The sequence below is a fragment of the Salvelinus sp. IW2-2015 genome, linkage group LG27 (genome assembly GCF_002910315.2).
Source record: "Salvelinus sp. IW2-2015 linkage group LG27, ASM291031v2, whole genome shotgun sequence".
Lineage (NCBI taxonomy): Eukaryota > Metazoa > Chordata > Actinopteri > Salmoniformes > Salmonidae > Salvelinus > Salvelinus sp. IW2-2015.
The window spans coordinates 14,395,157-14,408,908 of NC_036867.1; the positions used below are offsets into that span (position 1 = coordinate 14,395,157).

At 42.5% G+C, this 13,752-nt stretch overlaps 1 protein-coding gene across 5 annotated transcripts in view; it reads right to left on the reverse strand.

Annotated features, from left to right (window-relative positions):
- Window positions 1-3,136: 3,136 nt before the first annotated feature.
- LOC111953440 (anion exchange protein 2) overlaps window positions 3,137-13,752 on the reverse strand; it is an 87,829-nt gene continuing 77,213 nt past the window's right edge. For all 5 annotated transcript variants that reach the window (XM_023972699.2, XM_070435404.1, XM_023972698.2 and 2 more), the window contains 11 exons: window positions 13,365-13,578; window positions 12,972-13,178; window positions 12,513-12,661; window positions 12,128-12,322; window positions 11,247-11,483; window positions 11,016-11,105; window positions 10,667-10,833; window positions 10,045-10,298; window positions 9,602-9,771; window positions 8,840-9,013; window positions 3,137-8,436 (listed from right to left, as the gene is read on the reverse strand). In XM_023972699.2, coding sequence (XP_023828467.1) covers window positions 8,356-8,436; window positions 8,840-9,013; window positions 9,602-9,771; window positions 10,045-10,298; window positions 10,667-10,833; window positions 11,016-11,105; window positions 11,247-11,483; window positions 12,128-12,322; window positions 12,513-12,661; window positions 12,972-13,178; window positions 13,365-13,578 — 1,938 coding nt within the window. In that variant the 3' untranslated portion in view covers window positions 3,137-8,355. The remainder of the gene's footprint in view (window positions 8,437-8,839; window positions 9,014-9,601; window positions 9,772-10,044; window positions 10,299-10,666; window positions 10,834-11,015; window positions 11,106-11,246; window positions 11,484-12,127; window positions 12,323-12,512; window positions 12,662-12,971; window positions 13,179-13,364; window positions 13,579-13,752) is intronic.

Sequence of the window (13,752 nt, forward strand, 5' to 3'; positions counted from 1 at the left end):
TACTCAAGTAGGATTGTACTGGGCAACTTTCTATGAAGGTATCTTTACTTTTACTCAAGTATGACAATTGAGTATTTTTTCCACCACTGCGCTCACTACTGTAAATTGCTCTGGATAAGAGAATCTACTAAAATGTAAAAGGAATGAAAATACCATTTCAGTTCCCAGAGAAATAAGTTGCATTTGCAAAGTAGTTCAAGAAACAGGAAAACATATCAAGCAATATTTGTATATTCCACAAGTATTATCAGATTAACTGTTTTGTACAAATAATTATCAGACTCAAGTTACAAATGCTGATAAACTCTCAAATACATTTAGTTAAAAAATTGTCACAAAAGTAGTGCACTAGTCCTGTATTAGCAGACCGATATATGCATCTTTAAAAAACACAACTCTTAGTGTGTATAAGTCTTAGTGTGTTTAAAGTTGTTAGATACTGTACTTGATGAAGGTGAACACAGAATAACGAATACAGATGAAATGAGGGTGCCTTTACAGACTAAATTCAGATGTAGGCCTATTGTGCAATACAAACGTTTTATCATGGCCACAAAACGACATTGCTCCCATTGCCAAGAATTTCACTTGGAACCCTTTGAAGCCAGGATAGTTGCGTCTCCACTTTGGTAACTCATTGTGTTACAGTGATCTACTCTTGTTGTCTTCATATCCTGAAATTCACAACATTAAAAGAGGGGAAATGAACATGTTTATATTCCTCTTCAATAACCTTCACAATATTAATGTGCTCAAAATAAATGTTTACTCTATGTGATGGAACAAATCACTGAAATTACTGCATGTTTCTGTATTAGATAATAAGAAAGAGTTAATCTCTCATGTGATAGTGTACTTACAGGAACCAGAATATTGACAATTCTATCATTTTCCTCATGAAAATTCTAAAATGTTTCTCATTAGCATACTTTGTTATAGAATTTGTGTGGTGAGGGATTGAAACTGTTTAATGGGAAGGGACAACTAGTGACCCAACACACCTCTGTAAGCGCTGGTTTGTAGAGACAGTGGACATACGGCTTGGGCTCCTTCTCAATCTTTCCAGCAAAGGTTTTGTAGCAGATTGCACAATCTATCAATGGCTGTAGAAATACACACAATATGACAGCGTCGACAACAGCATCATATCTACATTTTTATTCCATGCTGTAGACTTAGATGTGTCGACTATAACCCATGGGATTGTATGAAAGCCCTCAGGGAGTTGATGATTCAGAGCAACTGTTCTCAGACAGTTCCAGGTACTCACTCGGTCGTCCCTGAACTTGCATTGCGTGGCGTCAACTGTTCCCTTTCCACACTTGGTGGCTTTCAGGTAGAAATTGTGATAAATATAGCTCACATCATATCCAGGCTAGAAGAAGAAAAAAACGTATAAAGCATTGTAGACTAAACCATAAACATTTACTAGAGAGGTCTACACAAAATGGTTCTGCCACATTCCTCAGAAAAACAACCTCCCAGTAACGGAAATTTCCATGGTTCTGTTTGTCTTTACTTTCGTCATGCACCAAATAGAGCCTAATAAAGGCATGATTCATGGCACCAGATTTTACCTCTATGTCGGACTTCAGGAGACTCTTGAAGAAGAGATAATGATACTGGACTCCAGAATGAGAGTTGAGTTGTTGCAGGGCCAGATCCACTCCTTTCCTGTATTTGTCAGGGAGTTTACTGTAAGCCTCCTGAGCCTCAATAGAAGACAGCAGGACTCCAGCACTAACCAACAGCAGCAGCAGTAGAGCAGCCATCTTCCTACCAGTGTGTGTGGAGCAGCCTGACTGAGGTCATTGTTCGGTATTAGGACCACCCACTTGACTTCTGGGATGAACACTAAAGACAAACAAGCTTTTCTGGGAGGGAGCCTCTGATGTCTGTTTTTGGATGGGAGATGAGCAACAAAGGAAAATGTGCAGATATGGTCATGCTCCGTTTTTGACCTAGTTACAAAACTGAGGTTAGTTTCAACATGATGAAAATCTATTTTAATTTCTATAGTTCAACATAAAACATTTTTGAATTAGTAATGTATAAGTCAATTGTAAAAAAAATATACAGTACATTCTGAAAGTATTCAGACTCCTTCCCTTTTCCATATTTTGTTACATTACAGCCTTATTCTAAAATGTATTAAATAAATAAAAATCCTCTTCAATCTACACACAATATAAGTATAACATAAGTATTCAGACCCTTTGCTATGAGACTCGAAATTGAGTTCAAGTGCATCCTGTTTCAATTCATCATCCTTGAGATATTTCTACAACTTGATTGGAGTCGACCTGTGTTAGATTCAATTGATTGTACATGATTAGGAAAGGCAAACACCTGTCTATATAAAAGGTCCCACAGTTGACAGTGAGTGTCAGGGCAAAAACCAAGCAATGATGTCGAAGGAACTGTCCATAGAACTCTGAGATAGGATGTCGAGGCACAAATCTGGGGAAGGGTACCTATGGTGAAGCATGGTGGTAGCAGCATCATGCTGTGGGGATGTTTTTCAGATGCAGGGAGTGGGAGACTAGTCAGGATCGAGGCAAAGATGAACAGAGCAAAGTACAGAGAGATCCTTGATGAAAACCTGCTCCAGAGTGCTCAAGACCTCAGACTGGGGCAACGGTTCACCTTCCAACAGGACAACGACCCTAAGCACACAGCCAAGACAACACAGGAGTGGCTTCGGGACAAGTCTCTGAATGTCCTTGAGTGGCCCAGCCAGACCCCAGACTTGACACCGATCTAACATCTCTGGAGAGACCTGAAAATAGTTGTGCAGCGACGCTCCCCATCCAACCTGACAGAGCTTGAGAGGATCTGCAGACAAGAATGAGAGAAACTCCCCAAATACAGGTGTGCCAAGACTTGAGGCTGTATTCACAGCCAAAGGTCCTTCAACAAAGTACTGAGTACAGGGTCTGAAGTCAGTTTTCTTTAGCAAAAATGTCTAAAACCTGTTTTTGCTTTGTCGTGAGGTACTTTTTTATTTATTTAAAAAATACATTTTTGAAGAAGGCTGTATGTAACAAAATGCGGAAAAAGTCAAGGGGTCCGAATACTTTCCGAATGCACTGTATGTTGGTGGAATTCTTCAATAAAAAGAACACTACAGCACAGGTCAAGTTAAATATAAAAGTTACTTTACTTATCAATATTTGAACTATTTATGTACACTGAACAAAAGCAACGAACACCCAGAATATTATGTGTTTCCTTTGAAATTGAACTACCAAAAAAAACTAAGTTTATGGTGGGCTCTGCCAATCATGTACAGAATACCTTCCCTCCATCCATCCCCGTTTCCACAAAAAAACGAACATATTTTGCTTCCCACCACTTTGTCCATGGTCATGCATTACTGTAACAGCTTTTAAAACATCTGCACAACAAACACCCTTTAAGACAACACATAATGCCACTTAACGCAATACATGTGAGGGATCAGGACGTGGATTAATAAAGTCTCAGAGTAGGAATGCTAGGATCAGGTCCCCTCTGCCCATATAATCCTATTCATTAGGATCTAAAAGGAAAATCTGAGCCTATATCATCATTGCCTGACAACTCAAACTGAAATATTCCGCTGTTTTAGGTTCGCTACATACTTCAGTCTGAGACTGCCATCGTTGAAGTCGTTTGTGGCGAGGTCAAAATGAGGGGTGTTGTACAAAACAAAAAAAAGTCAGCAGCAATTGGATAATCTCTAACCAATCAGAATATCAAAGCCAATGATGAATTTTCAAAACGCCGCTTTACCCAAGTATGTTTTGGCTCTGGCCCAACCCATCGGTTTCTGGGACCAATCCGAACAGTTAGAATGTGTTTGCGTTACAAAAATTGTCAGGGAGGTACACAGATCCAGACTCATTGCAGAGAACAAACTATAGTCTGTGGGCTTGGCATAGCATTTGGCTGGAACAAGGAGTTTTGGTAGCCAGGCAGATATCACTCCTACTCTGGAACTCTTTATGGATACGGGCCCCGATTCATGGGCATTCTAAAAGTGAAAACTATTGAACTTCATTGACAAACAGATAGGACGCTGATGACATATTCAGGTGACACATGTAAGGTCATCATGTGCAGCTGTAGATCTATTCAGGCACAAATACATGACATAGACCATGGGAAGAAGTGCTTAACATTGAGAAGGAAAAGACAGAGACATGGCTTAACAATCAATGAGTGCATTTCATGTAAAAAATAATATTCATAGGTCTAACTCCAGACACACACACACACACACACACACACACTAGTACCAGTCAAAAGTTTGAACACACCTACTAATTAAACGGTTTTCCTTTATTTTTTACCACATTGTAGAATAATAGTGAAGACATAACTGTGAAATAACACATATGGAATCATGTAGTAACCCAAACAAGTGTTAAACAAATCAAAATTGATTTCATATGAGATTCTTCAAAGGAGCCACACTTTGCCTCGACGACAGCTTTGCACACTCTTGGCAGTCTCTCAACTAGCTTCATGAGGTAGTCACCTGGAATGTATTTCAATTAACCAGTGTGCCTTGTTAAACGTTAATTTGTTTAATTTCTTTCCTTCTTAATGCGTTTGAGACAATCAGTTGTGTTGTGACAAGGTAGCGGTGGTATACAGAAGATCGCCCTATTTAGTAAAAGACCAAGTCCATGTTATGGCAAGAACAGCTCAAATAAGCAAAGAGAAATGACAGTCCATCATACTTTAAGACATGAAGGTCAGTCAATGCGCAACATTTCAAGAACTTTGAAAGTTTCTTCAAGTGCCGTCGCAAAAACCATCAAGCGCTATGATGAAACTGGCTCCGACCACCACAGAAAAGGAAGACCCAGAGTTACCTCTGCAGCAGAGGATAAGTTCATTAGTTAACAGCCTCAGAAATTGAAGCCCAAATAAATGCTTCACAGAGTTCAAGTAACAGACACATCTCAACATCAACTGTTCATTGAAGACTGCGTGAATCAGGCCTTCGTGGTCAAATTGCTGCAAAGAAACTACTACTAAAGGACACCAATAAGAAGAAGAGACTTGCTTGGGCCAAGAAACACGAGCAATGGACATTAGACCGGTGGAAATCTGTCCTTTGGTCTGATGAGTCCAAATGTGACATTTTTGGTTCCAACTGCCGCGTCTTTATGAGACGCAGAGTAGGTGAACGGATGATGATCTCCGCATGTGTGGTTTGCACTGTGAAGCATGGAGGAGGAGGTGTGATGGTGCTTTGCTGGTGATACTGTCTGCGATTTATTTAGAATTCAAGGCAGTTAACCAGCATGGCTACCACAGTATTCTGCAGCGATAAGCCATCCCATCTGGTTTGCGCTTAGTGGGACTATCATTTGTTGTTCAACAGGACAATGACCCAACCCACCTCCAGGCTGTGTAAGGGCAATTTGATCAAGGAGAGTGACGGAGTGCTGCATCAGATGACCTGGCCTCCACAATCACCTGACCTCAACGCAATTGAGCTGGTTTGGGATGAGTTGGAGCACAGTGTGAAGGAAAAGCAGCCAACAACTGCTCAGCATATGTGAGAACTCCTTCAAGACTGTTGGAAAAGAATTCAAGGTGAATCATAAGAGCGTGAAAAGCTGTCAAGGCAAAGGGTGGCTAATTTGAATAATCAAAAAAATATTTTGATTTGTTTAAGACTTTTTTTGGTTACTACATGATTCCATGTGTGTTATTTCATAGTTTTGATGTCGTCACTATTATTCTACAATGTAGAAAATAGTAAAAATAAAGAAAAACCCTTGAGTGAGTGGATGTGTCCAAACTTTTGACTGGTACTGTGCGTGTACATATAATAAAAATATATGTAAAAAGGCTTCAAGCCATTCCCGTGGCATGGGCAATACTAAGGTGATTGTCAACTCTACACGGACTGAACAGAAATTTGGTCAACAGTATCATTTATGCATTTTAGACAATGCATTTGCTTCTAGCCGACACTTGATAATATAATTACTCAAATTACCTTAGACGTATGATAAAATGGAATGTTGCAAGAGAATGGTCTTGACCTGCTGAACCCCTTTGCCCACTTTGGAAACATCATTAACCAGGTGGCAATTAACAGAGATGACTGAACCACATTCGATTGTTCTGACCACACTCAAAACTATTTACATGACCGAGGTCTGGCAAGAAATAAAACCACTCACACAGAAAAGAAACAAATAAGTCCTTTCCCCAAAAATGTACAAGTTTTATGCCGACAGGATGACAGTGAGAACACAAAGATGTCCCCCCCAGGACATATACTGAATCTGCATTATCACCCTAATTGTGAACACAAAGGAAACACCAACATAAAGTGTCTTAATAGGGCGTTGGGTCACCACGAGCCAGAACAGCTTCAATGCACCTTGGCATAGATTCTGTCTGGAACTCTATTCGACGGATGTGACACCATTCTTCCACGAGAAATTCCATTATTTTGTGTTTTGTTGGTGGTGGAAAACACTGTCTCAGGCGCTGCTCCAGAATCTCCCATAAGCATTACTGAGATGGCCATGGCATAAGGTTTACATCGTTTTCATGCTCATCAAACAATTCAGTGACCACTTGTGCACTGTGGATGGGGGCATTATCATCTTATGAGGGCAAAGCCATGGTAGCCAAAATAATAGCTCACCCACGATTTTTATTCATGACGCTAAGCATGATGGGTTAACGGCTTAATTAACTCTGGAACCACACACACACGTAATATCATTTGTATCCCTCATTTACTCAGGTTTTTCCATTATTTTGGCATTTAACTGTATAACTATTTCATGTAGACAGTACTTCAGAAATGTGTAGCACTTGAGAGATGGGATCCCACTTCAGTACCTCAAATACATGTGAAAAGACTACATATACGGACGGACAAATAGTTCCGGTCAATTTACATTAAAAAAAAAAGTTAGGGGAGAGTTACATTTACGTTCAGTACAGTACTTTGAAAGCATTTGGTACTACCATGTGTACTTTGGTTACATTTGGTTCCCCTCTGCCGCTAAGCATGAGGCACCACAGCGGCCAAATAAGCACAGATGATGACTGGATGAAAACAAATGATTATAACTGAAGAAAAAAAATAAACATGCATTTTGCATATCTTTTCTCTGTCCAGAACAAACCACACAATCACAGACAGATTCCCACATCTCATCACATCTCCACAAGACCGCTGTGACTGCGGACCTGTTAAGTACTGTGTTGTAATGACTACTGGTAAAACCACTGGACTCCACTACCTTATTAGCTTGATATCAGTCGGAGCAGGTTGTGTCTCCTTTGTAATTGTTTGGAAACATAAAAATCTGACTCCTTCCGTACTAGCTAATGGAATGGTATGGAGATAAATAAATACATAGAAATGTAAGGCATCTTACACAGCTTAGTATTTGATAGACTAAGACACCTAAAGGCAAATATGAAACACTAATTTAATATTACACAAAAACAAATATTCAAATTTGGTGTCTTAAAAAGTGCTCAGAGCTTAAAAGTGGCTGTTGAAATTACAGCCGTTTAAAACAAATAAGGCAACATCTACAACGTTCCTCAGTACAGTTATCGTCTTCTTAATAAGGCGCTTAGTGAGCTAAAAGAGCTAAACATAAAAAGAGAACAAAATCAAATATCAATATTTTAAAATATATTGACTCAAGGAATGTATCCCATATGTAATCATCCACATATTCAATGTGAATCAGCGCACCCTCTCAGGGTTGAAAAATGTATCATTGTGTATTAAACAACTTACTAATATATATATATATATCTCATGTCATTGGAATAAACCTTGAAATTATAAATCTATATAGCACAATTTTAACCTCTCCTCCACTGATATTTAAAAAAATATGTAGCAATATATAAAAACATGGATGATGAATAAAATAAATATGCTGAACTGGTTGGACCTTTCAGTCGATATTCATCCCTAACGCCACAAAGTGCTCCGACCCCTAACCCCTCCCGATGACATGATATGCCCCCTATAATGGGTCTCCATTTGCTGCTGTGTGTCATCATGAGGCCGCTTGTATGTTGTCATGAAAACGTTGAATCATTCATGGCATCCAATTGAACTCTGTCCAAGTGAATGAGATTGAAAGGGAACCAAGCCTGCATACGACATCTTTGCCCTTCGGTCAGGTGTGGTTAAATCAATGGAAGGCAGGACCAACAGAGCTCAATGATGGTCTGAAGGTCTGTCATTTGGGTATATAGGGTTTTCCCTTGGACAGGCTTCTCATTGGCTGGTAGAGTGATTGGCATGTTGGTTTGGCCACTGCGGGATGAATCCAGTGATAGGTAGGCATATGATGGTGTGGGTCACACAGGCATGTGCATCTCTGAGTACTCGTCATGGACCTCTCTCTCATCAAAGATGGGCTCTGCGTCATCAGAATCCAGCTGGGAGAGAAGAGAGCAGAATGTTAGAGCAAGGCACTAGCTATACTGTTGATTAAGATTGATTGATTTGAATTAGGTAGATGAATTGTAAATCTTTCTTCAATCAAATGTACAGCGTTTTATACAGGGTAAAAAGTCCATTACGCCAAGCCAGGCCTAAAACCCCCCTGAAGAACAAGCAGATCAGACAGCCTCAAGTAGAAACTCCCTACGCTTTTCATATAATGTGCCATAAGGCCCTCTCCTCAAATGTCCTCAGAGTTTAGACAGTAGATGCGTCTCAAATGGCAGCCTATTCCCTATATAGTGCATTACTTTTGACCAAGGCCCATAGGTTGAATGCTAGTGAATTGGCCTAAAGCTAGTGAATGGGCCTAGTGTGCCGCCGTGTGGGCTAACTTACACACTGCATCTCTCGGGTGGTGAAGATGCGTGACAGCAGAAACATCTTAACGGGCACGGTGAGGATGAGGACGAAGGGGAAGGCCAGCGAAGCCACGGTGGACATGACGGCCCACAGCGACGCCAGACACACCAGCTGGATCAGCGTGTATAGGTGCATCCGCAGCGTTTTCACCTGGGGGGGACACAGTGACTATGGGTTAATGTGGTGGATTACCGTAATACACATGAAATGGGACAATAAAATCATGCATATGATACAGTATAACACATACAGTATATATACACAGTCTGGTATCCCATTGGGGTAAATAGCTTCTACGGGTTTATATAGTGGATTATACAGGAAAGGCTCTCTTCGGTAGCATGGCTGATGCGACCCACGTGGTACACAGCAAAGGACAGCTGTAACCCACTGAGCTGTAATGGAAGGGGGCGGTGCTTGGGAGCTGTGTGTGGCTGTATGCGTTGTGTTTGAATGAGAAAAACACACAGAAGAAAATGCACCCTCCCTTCATTATCAACACATCGTGCCTACAACATCATATCAGCCTCTCCAGATTCTGTAGTCAGGAAGACTTTGAGTTTGGTATCAGGCAGACTAGCTAGTCGGTGGATCAGGGCCAAAAAGGTTTTGGGAACCAACAAGTGTCTCAGAGTAGGGGTTTCTGAACTAGAATCAGTTTTGCCTTTCAGATCATAATGCATACGGACCAAGAGCCACTGCTCTAAGTTTCTCTCTGTGACTGTGTGCCGTGGTCACCTTGCGGACGTAGGTGTGGTCTGGGTGGTACTTGGGGGGCATCAGCAGTAGCATCAGGCGCTCGGTGAACTGGATGCCGTTGAGTGACATCACACCCATGTAGAGGAAGATGCCAAACAGCACAGCGATGGGGATCTGACGCAAGAGGTCTCCGATCACGATGGAAAGGCCTGGAGGACAAGGGAGGAAGAGTTTAGATAGAGAAATGACTGAAAACATGAGTGCATCTCAATACTCTATTACAGTTGCCTCTTCTTTTAGTCTGATGGGAAAAGCCAAGTTAACAGAAGCAAAGTCACAGATATTTCATTTTGTTTTTATCCTATGTTTTCAAATCACTAGAGAAGGGAGGAGTCAATGGGAGGAAGCTACGTTAAACTTTTTAGAAGTGCCAAACATCTTCCATTCTAGTCTATTCTACATCTAGCCGACAAGACACTCACCTACTAAGATGGCCACCAGCAACCCTGTGACCCGCTGCTCCTTGACCTCCTGGATGCGGGGCTTGTCACCTGGGGCGACTGCCTTGCTCATGACGGTGAGGGCGTTGGCGTGCGTGACGGAGCGCACGGTGGCGGCGGCCATCCAGGGCAGGCCGAACAGGGCCGAGGTGCCCCCTAACACCACGATCACCAGCAGGTCCAGGTGGAAGCCAGAACCCTTAACCAGCATCCGCTCCTTCTTACTCACTATCAGCCTGGGCAGCGAGGGAGGGAGGCAGATGGTTGAGTAAATCTGATAAATATATAATACATCAAATGTAATGTCTTCCATGCATGTCCTCACCACACTGTATATACCGTCTATTCACACCATGTATTTTAATGATGTTATTGTGTTACTTTTTATTATTTTTTACTTTAGTTTATTTGGTAAATATTTTCTTAACCAACAGTGCAGTTCAAGAAGGGTTAAGGACTTGTAAGTAAGGATTTCATGGTAAGGTCTACACTCGTGTTCGGCGCATGTGACAAATAAAGCTGGATTTGTTTTGATTTTGATTTGAATATCTGGGGAAAGAAGACCCTAGAGGATGGGAGAGAGGTGTGTGTGACACTGACTCACGTGGTGATCTGTGTCTCCATGAAGATGAGGATGAAGACCAGCAGGGCGGGCAGCATGCTGCCGAACATCATCCAGATGGGGAACGGGGTGTCCATGCCCAGGGGGTTGATCACCCAGCCACGCTTCTCAGGACTGGTCACAGAGAAGCCACTGGGCACACTCAGTTTCTACACAAGGTCAGGCAGAAAATGACATGTGTTATAGAGGGTAATGACATGACGTAATATGTCTTCAAAGAAACTGGTTCTATAGAATTTATCAGTAAAACAGAAGTTAAGCATATTCGAGACGATTCAATTAACAAACTAATGAAGGTCTTTGGAGTTCTTGTCATTGCAGTACTGCTCACCTGTGTGTACGTGTCACGTATACTGTAGTCCACTAGGACCATGATGAGGATGGCTATGGGGACCCCGAAATCCCCAATGATCCTACGCAGCTGAACAACACAAAAACAGCATGAAGGGACACTAGGGAGGGATGTTCTGTGATTCGACAATAATAAGACTAAACATAATTATTTTTGAGTTTAAGTTTGTATTAAATTGACATACATCCTGATAATGCTTCTGTATCTTACCTTGCCGGGGAAGAAGGCACTGTTTTTGAACTTGCGCAGGTAGAATGCAATGAAGAAGGTTCCAGACATGAGCACCAGGGAGAGCAGTGCTGTGTTGGGTTCCTTCCAGACCTTCACCGGCACCACCGAAATGGTGCCGTTGCCAAGCAACAGCTCCAGGGGGCTATTCTCCATTGTGGAGTTCTCCGCTGTGCTGTTGTCAGAGGAACAGCGCTGCAGCGGGTGCTCCACGAAAATCTGCCCGGCAACACAGAAAAATGGCTCGCATTAAAGCACCGCTTCGCAGGCACGCACACACTACCTCCCCCCGACCGAGATCACTTCAACACGACTTCAGAGAGATTAAAACTGACATTATACCTTTAAGGTCCCCGCACAAACACGTTCTGAGAATGGAGATTAATTCATAGACAAATAATCCCTTCAAAGTCTTGTGTTGGCAAAGGTCTGAAAATAGTAACATTCCTGAAATCATAAGGCCGGATTATAGCCGGGCTTTCTGTCCCATTCACTTTGTTCTCGGATCAGGGCCACTCAAATCACAAAATACGTACCCGTCTAAAGGAAAATACCACTCAAAAACTATCTTTTGGTATTTTGTTTTATTAGTTCACTGTAGATACGGTCCCAAAATGTTTTGTATGTCAACAATCAAGTATAAGATACAGAACTTAAAAAATACAGAATGTGTCACAGTAAGATGCATTTTGCATCATATTATGCAATGTATTATTTCGACCCCATGTTCTGAGCATAGTCCAATCTAGAGACAGATTTGATCCCCCCTCTACAAATTCAAGTGCTTTTAGCATTAATAAGGGCACTAAATAGTTTCTATCAGTTTCAATACTATAGTCAACTGAGCGCCAGGTTTACAGTACCTTGCCTATCTTGGAGAAGGTCTCGAAGATGAAGATGAGTGAGATGAGACAGGAGAAGATCTCCTGGGTGAAGCGCGAGACAAAGCGAACCAGGAAACTGCCCTCCAAGGCCACCATTATCACCACGATGATGATGAGCCAGAAGCCGATCCACACACGGCCCGTCAGGTATTCCACCCCGTTCCCCTTACAGAACTATATATATATGAGCGAGAGAGGTTAGGACACAAGCAACTAGAGTGGTAGAGGGTGTGACAAGTTATGACACTGACGGAAGGATTGTTACATGATTGTTACACACACCATCAACAGCAGGGAAATACAAAAGGGATTCTTCAGTGGTAGTTAAGAATGTCATCTCCGAATCCAGTTTGAGTTAACTCACAGAGTAGAAGGCCTCTTCAAAGACGAGCAGGGGTCCAGAGAATCCCACCACCAGGAGCGGCTGGGCCCCCAGGAGACAGAAGAGAATGCCCTGCAGCGCTGTGGCCACGATCAGCTCAGACACACCGATCAGACCCTCAGTCTTCTCACCTACCACAAGGCACACAGTCAAGAAACCGCACAGGCAACGTTCAGGAAACGACCTAAGAACATTATTTGAAAACATTAGTAAATAGCATTCAATACAGCTCCAATGCCTGACTTAAACACATGCTAAGTGTCTGGTTGTGTGTTGGTTGGGGTAGATTGGTATCGGGTGGATTTGTGGTGAGGTTAGTTTTTTCATCCTGTTCATTGTTCCCCTTACTTAATGAACTTACACAGGGACAATGTACATTCATCAACATTTCTGTTAATGTGCCAGAATTTGCTAGCCATCTTAAACCCCTGGGGGACTCACCCAGGAGGCCTCCGAAGGTGATAGCTGGGGAGAGAGCGGCGAAGTAAATGAATATGACGGCCGCCGCGCACTGGGCGTTCAGCGCGTCCTTGAAGTCGCTTGCGTACTTTGGGTAGCGGCGCTTCACGTCCCGGATCAGGCCGCCGAAGGGGCGTCCCGTACGCTGCAGGGGGTCGTCTCCCGGCTTCCCGGGCGATAGAAGGGCCTCTGGAAGACATGAACACAGACCGTTTCAACATGGACTTCAATTTCAAATACTGCACTAGAAAAATTCAGTTGGTTTGAAGAAAAAAAAGGAAACTTAAAACATTATCATCCAGGTAACGGTCTGAGACGCTGGGAAAGTTTCTAGGACATCCTTTCTCTGTGACCAAAATGTCAGAATTCCCCCACCTTTCTCCTCCTGGCTTTTGGGCTCCTTGGCCAGCAGGGCTCCTTGCTCCTCCCTCTTGCGGAGCATCTCCTTCTGGAAGCGAGAGACTGAGTGGAGCAGCTCCTCACCGCCCATCTCTGAGGGGGGCAGCACGATGCTGCAGTCCAGGAAGCCGTTGATGGCGTTGAGCAGGTCCTGACGGTCATCCGCCAGGTAGGCCGACTCATGGAAGTGCTGCATGGAAAGGGGAAGGAAACACACGACATATTAGGATTTATACTCATCATCCTGTGTGAGGTTTCAGAGGTAACAACAGTTAAACCAAATGAAAACATAAATGGAAACTGAAAACAGTGAAATTACAACACGGAATGTTTTTTATTGCACTCTATCCATTGGTCTGCTCTA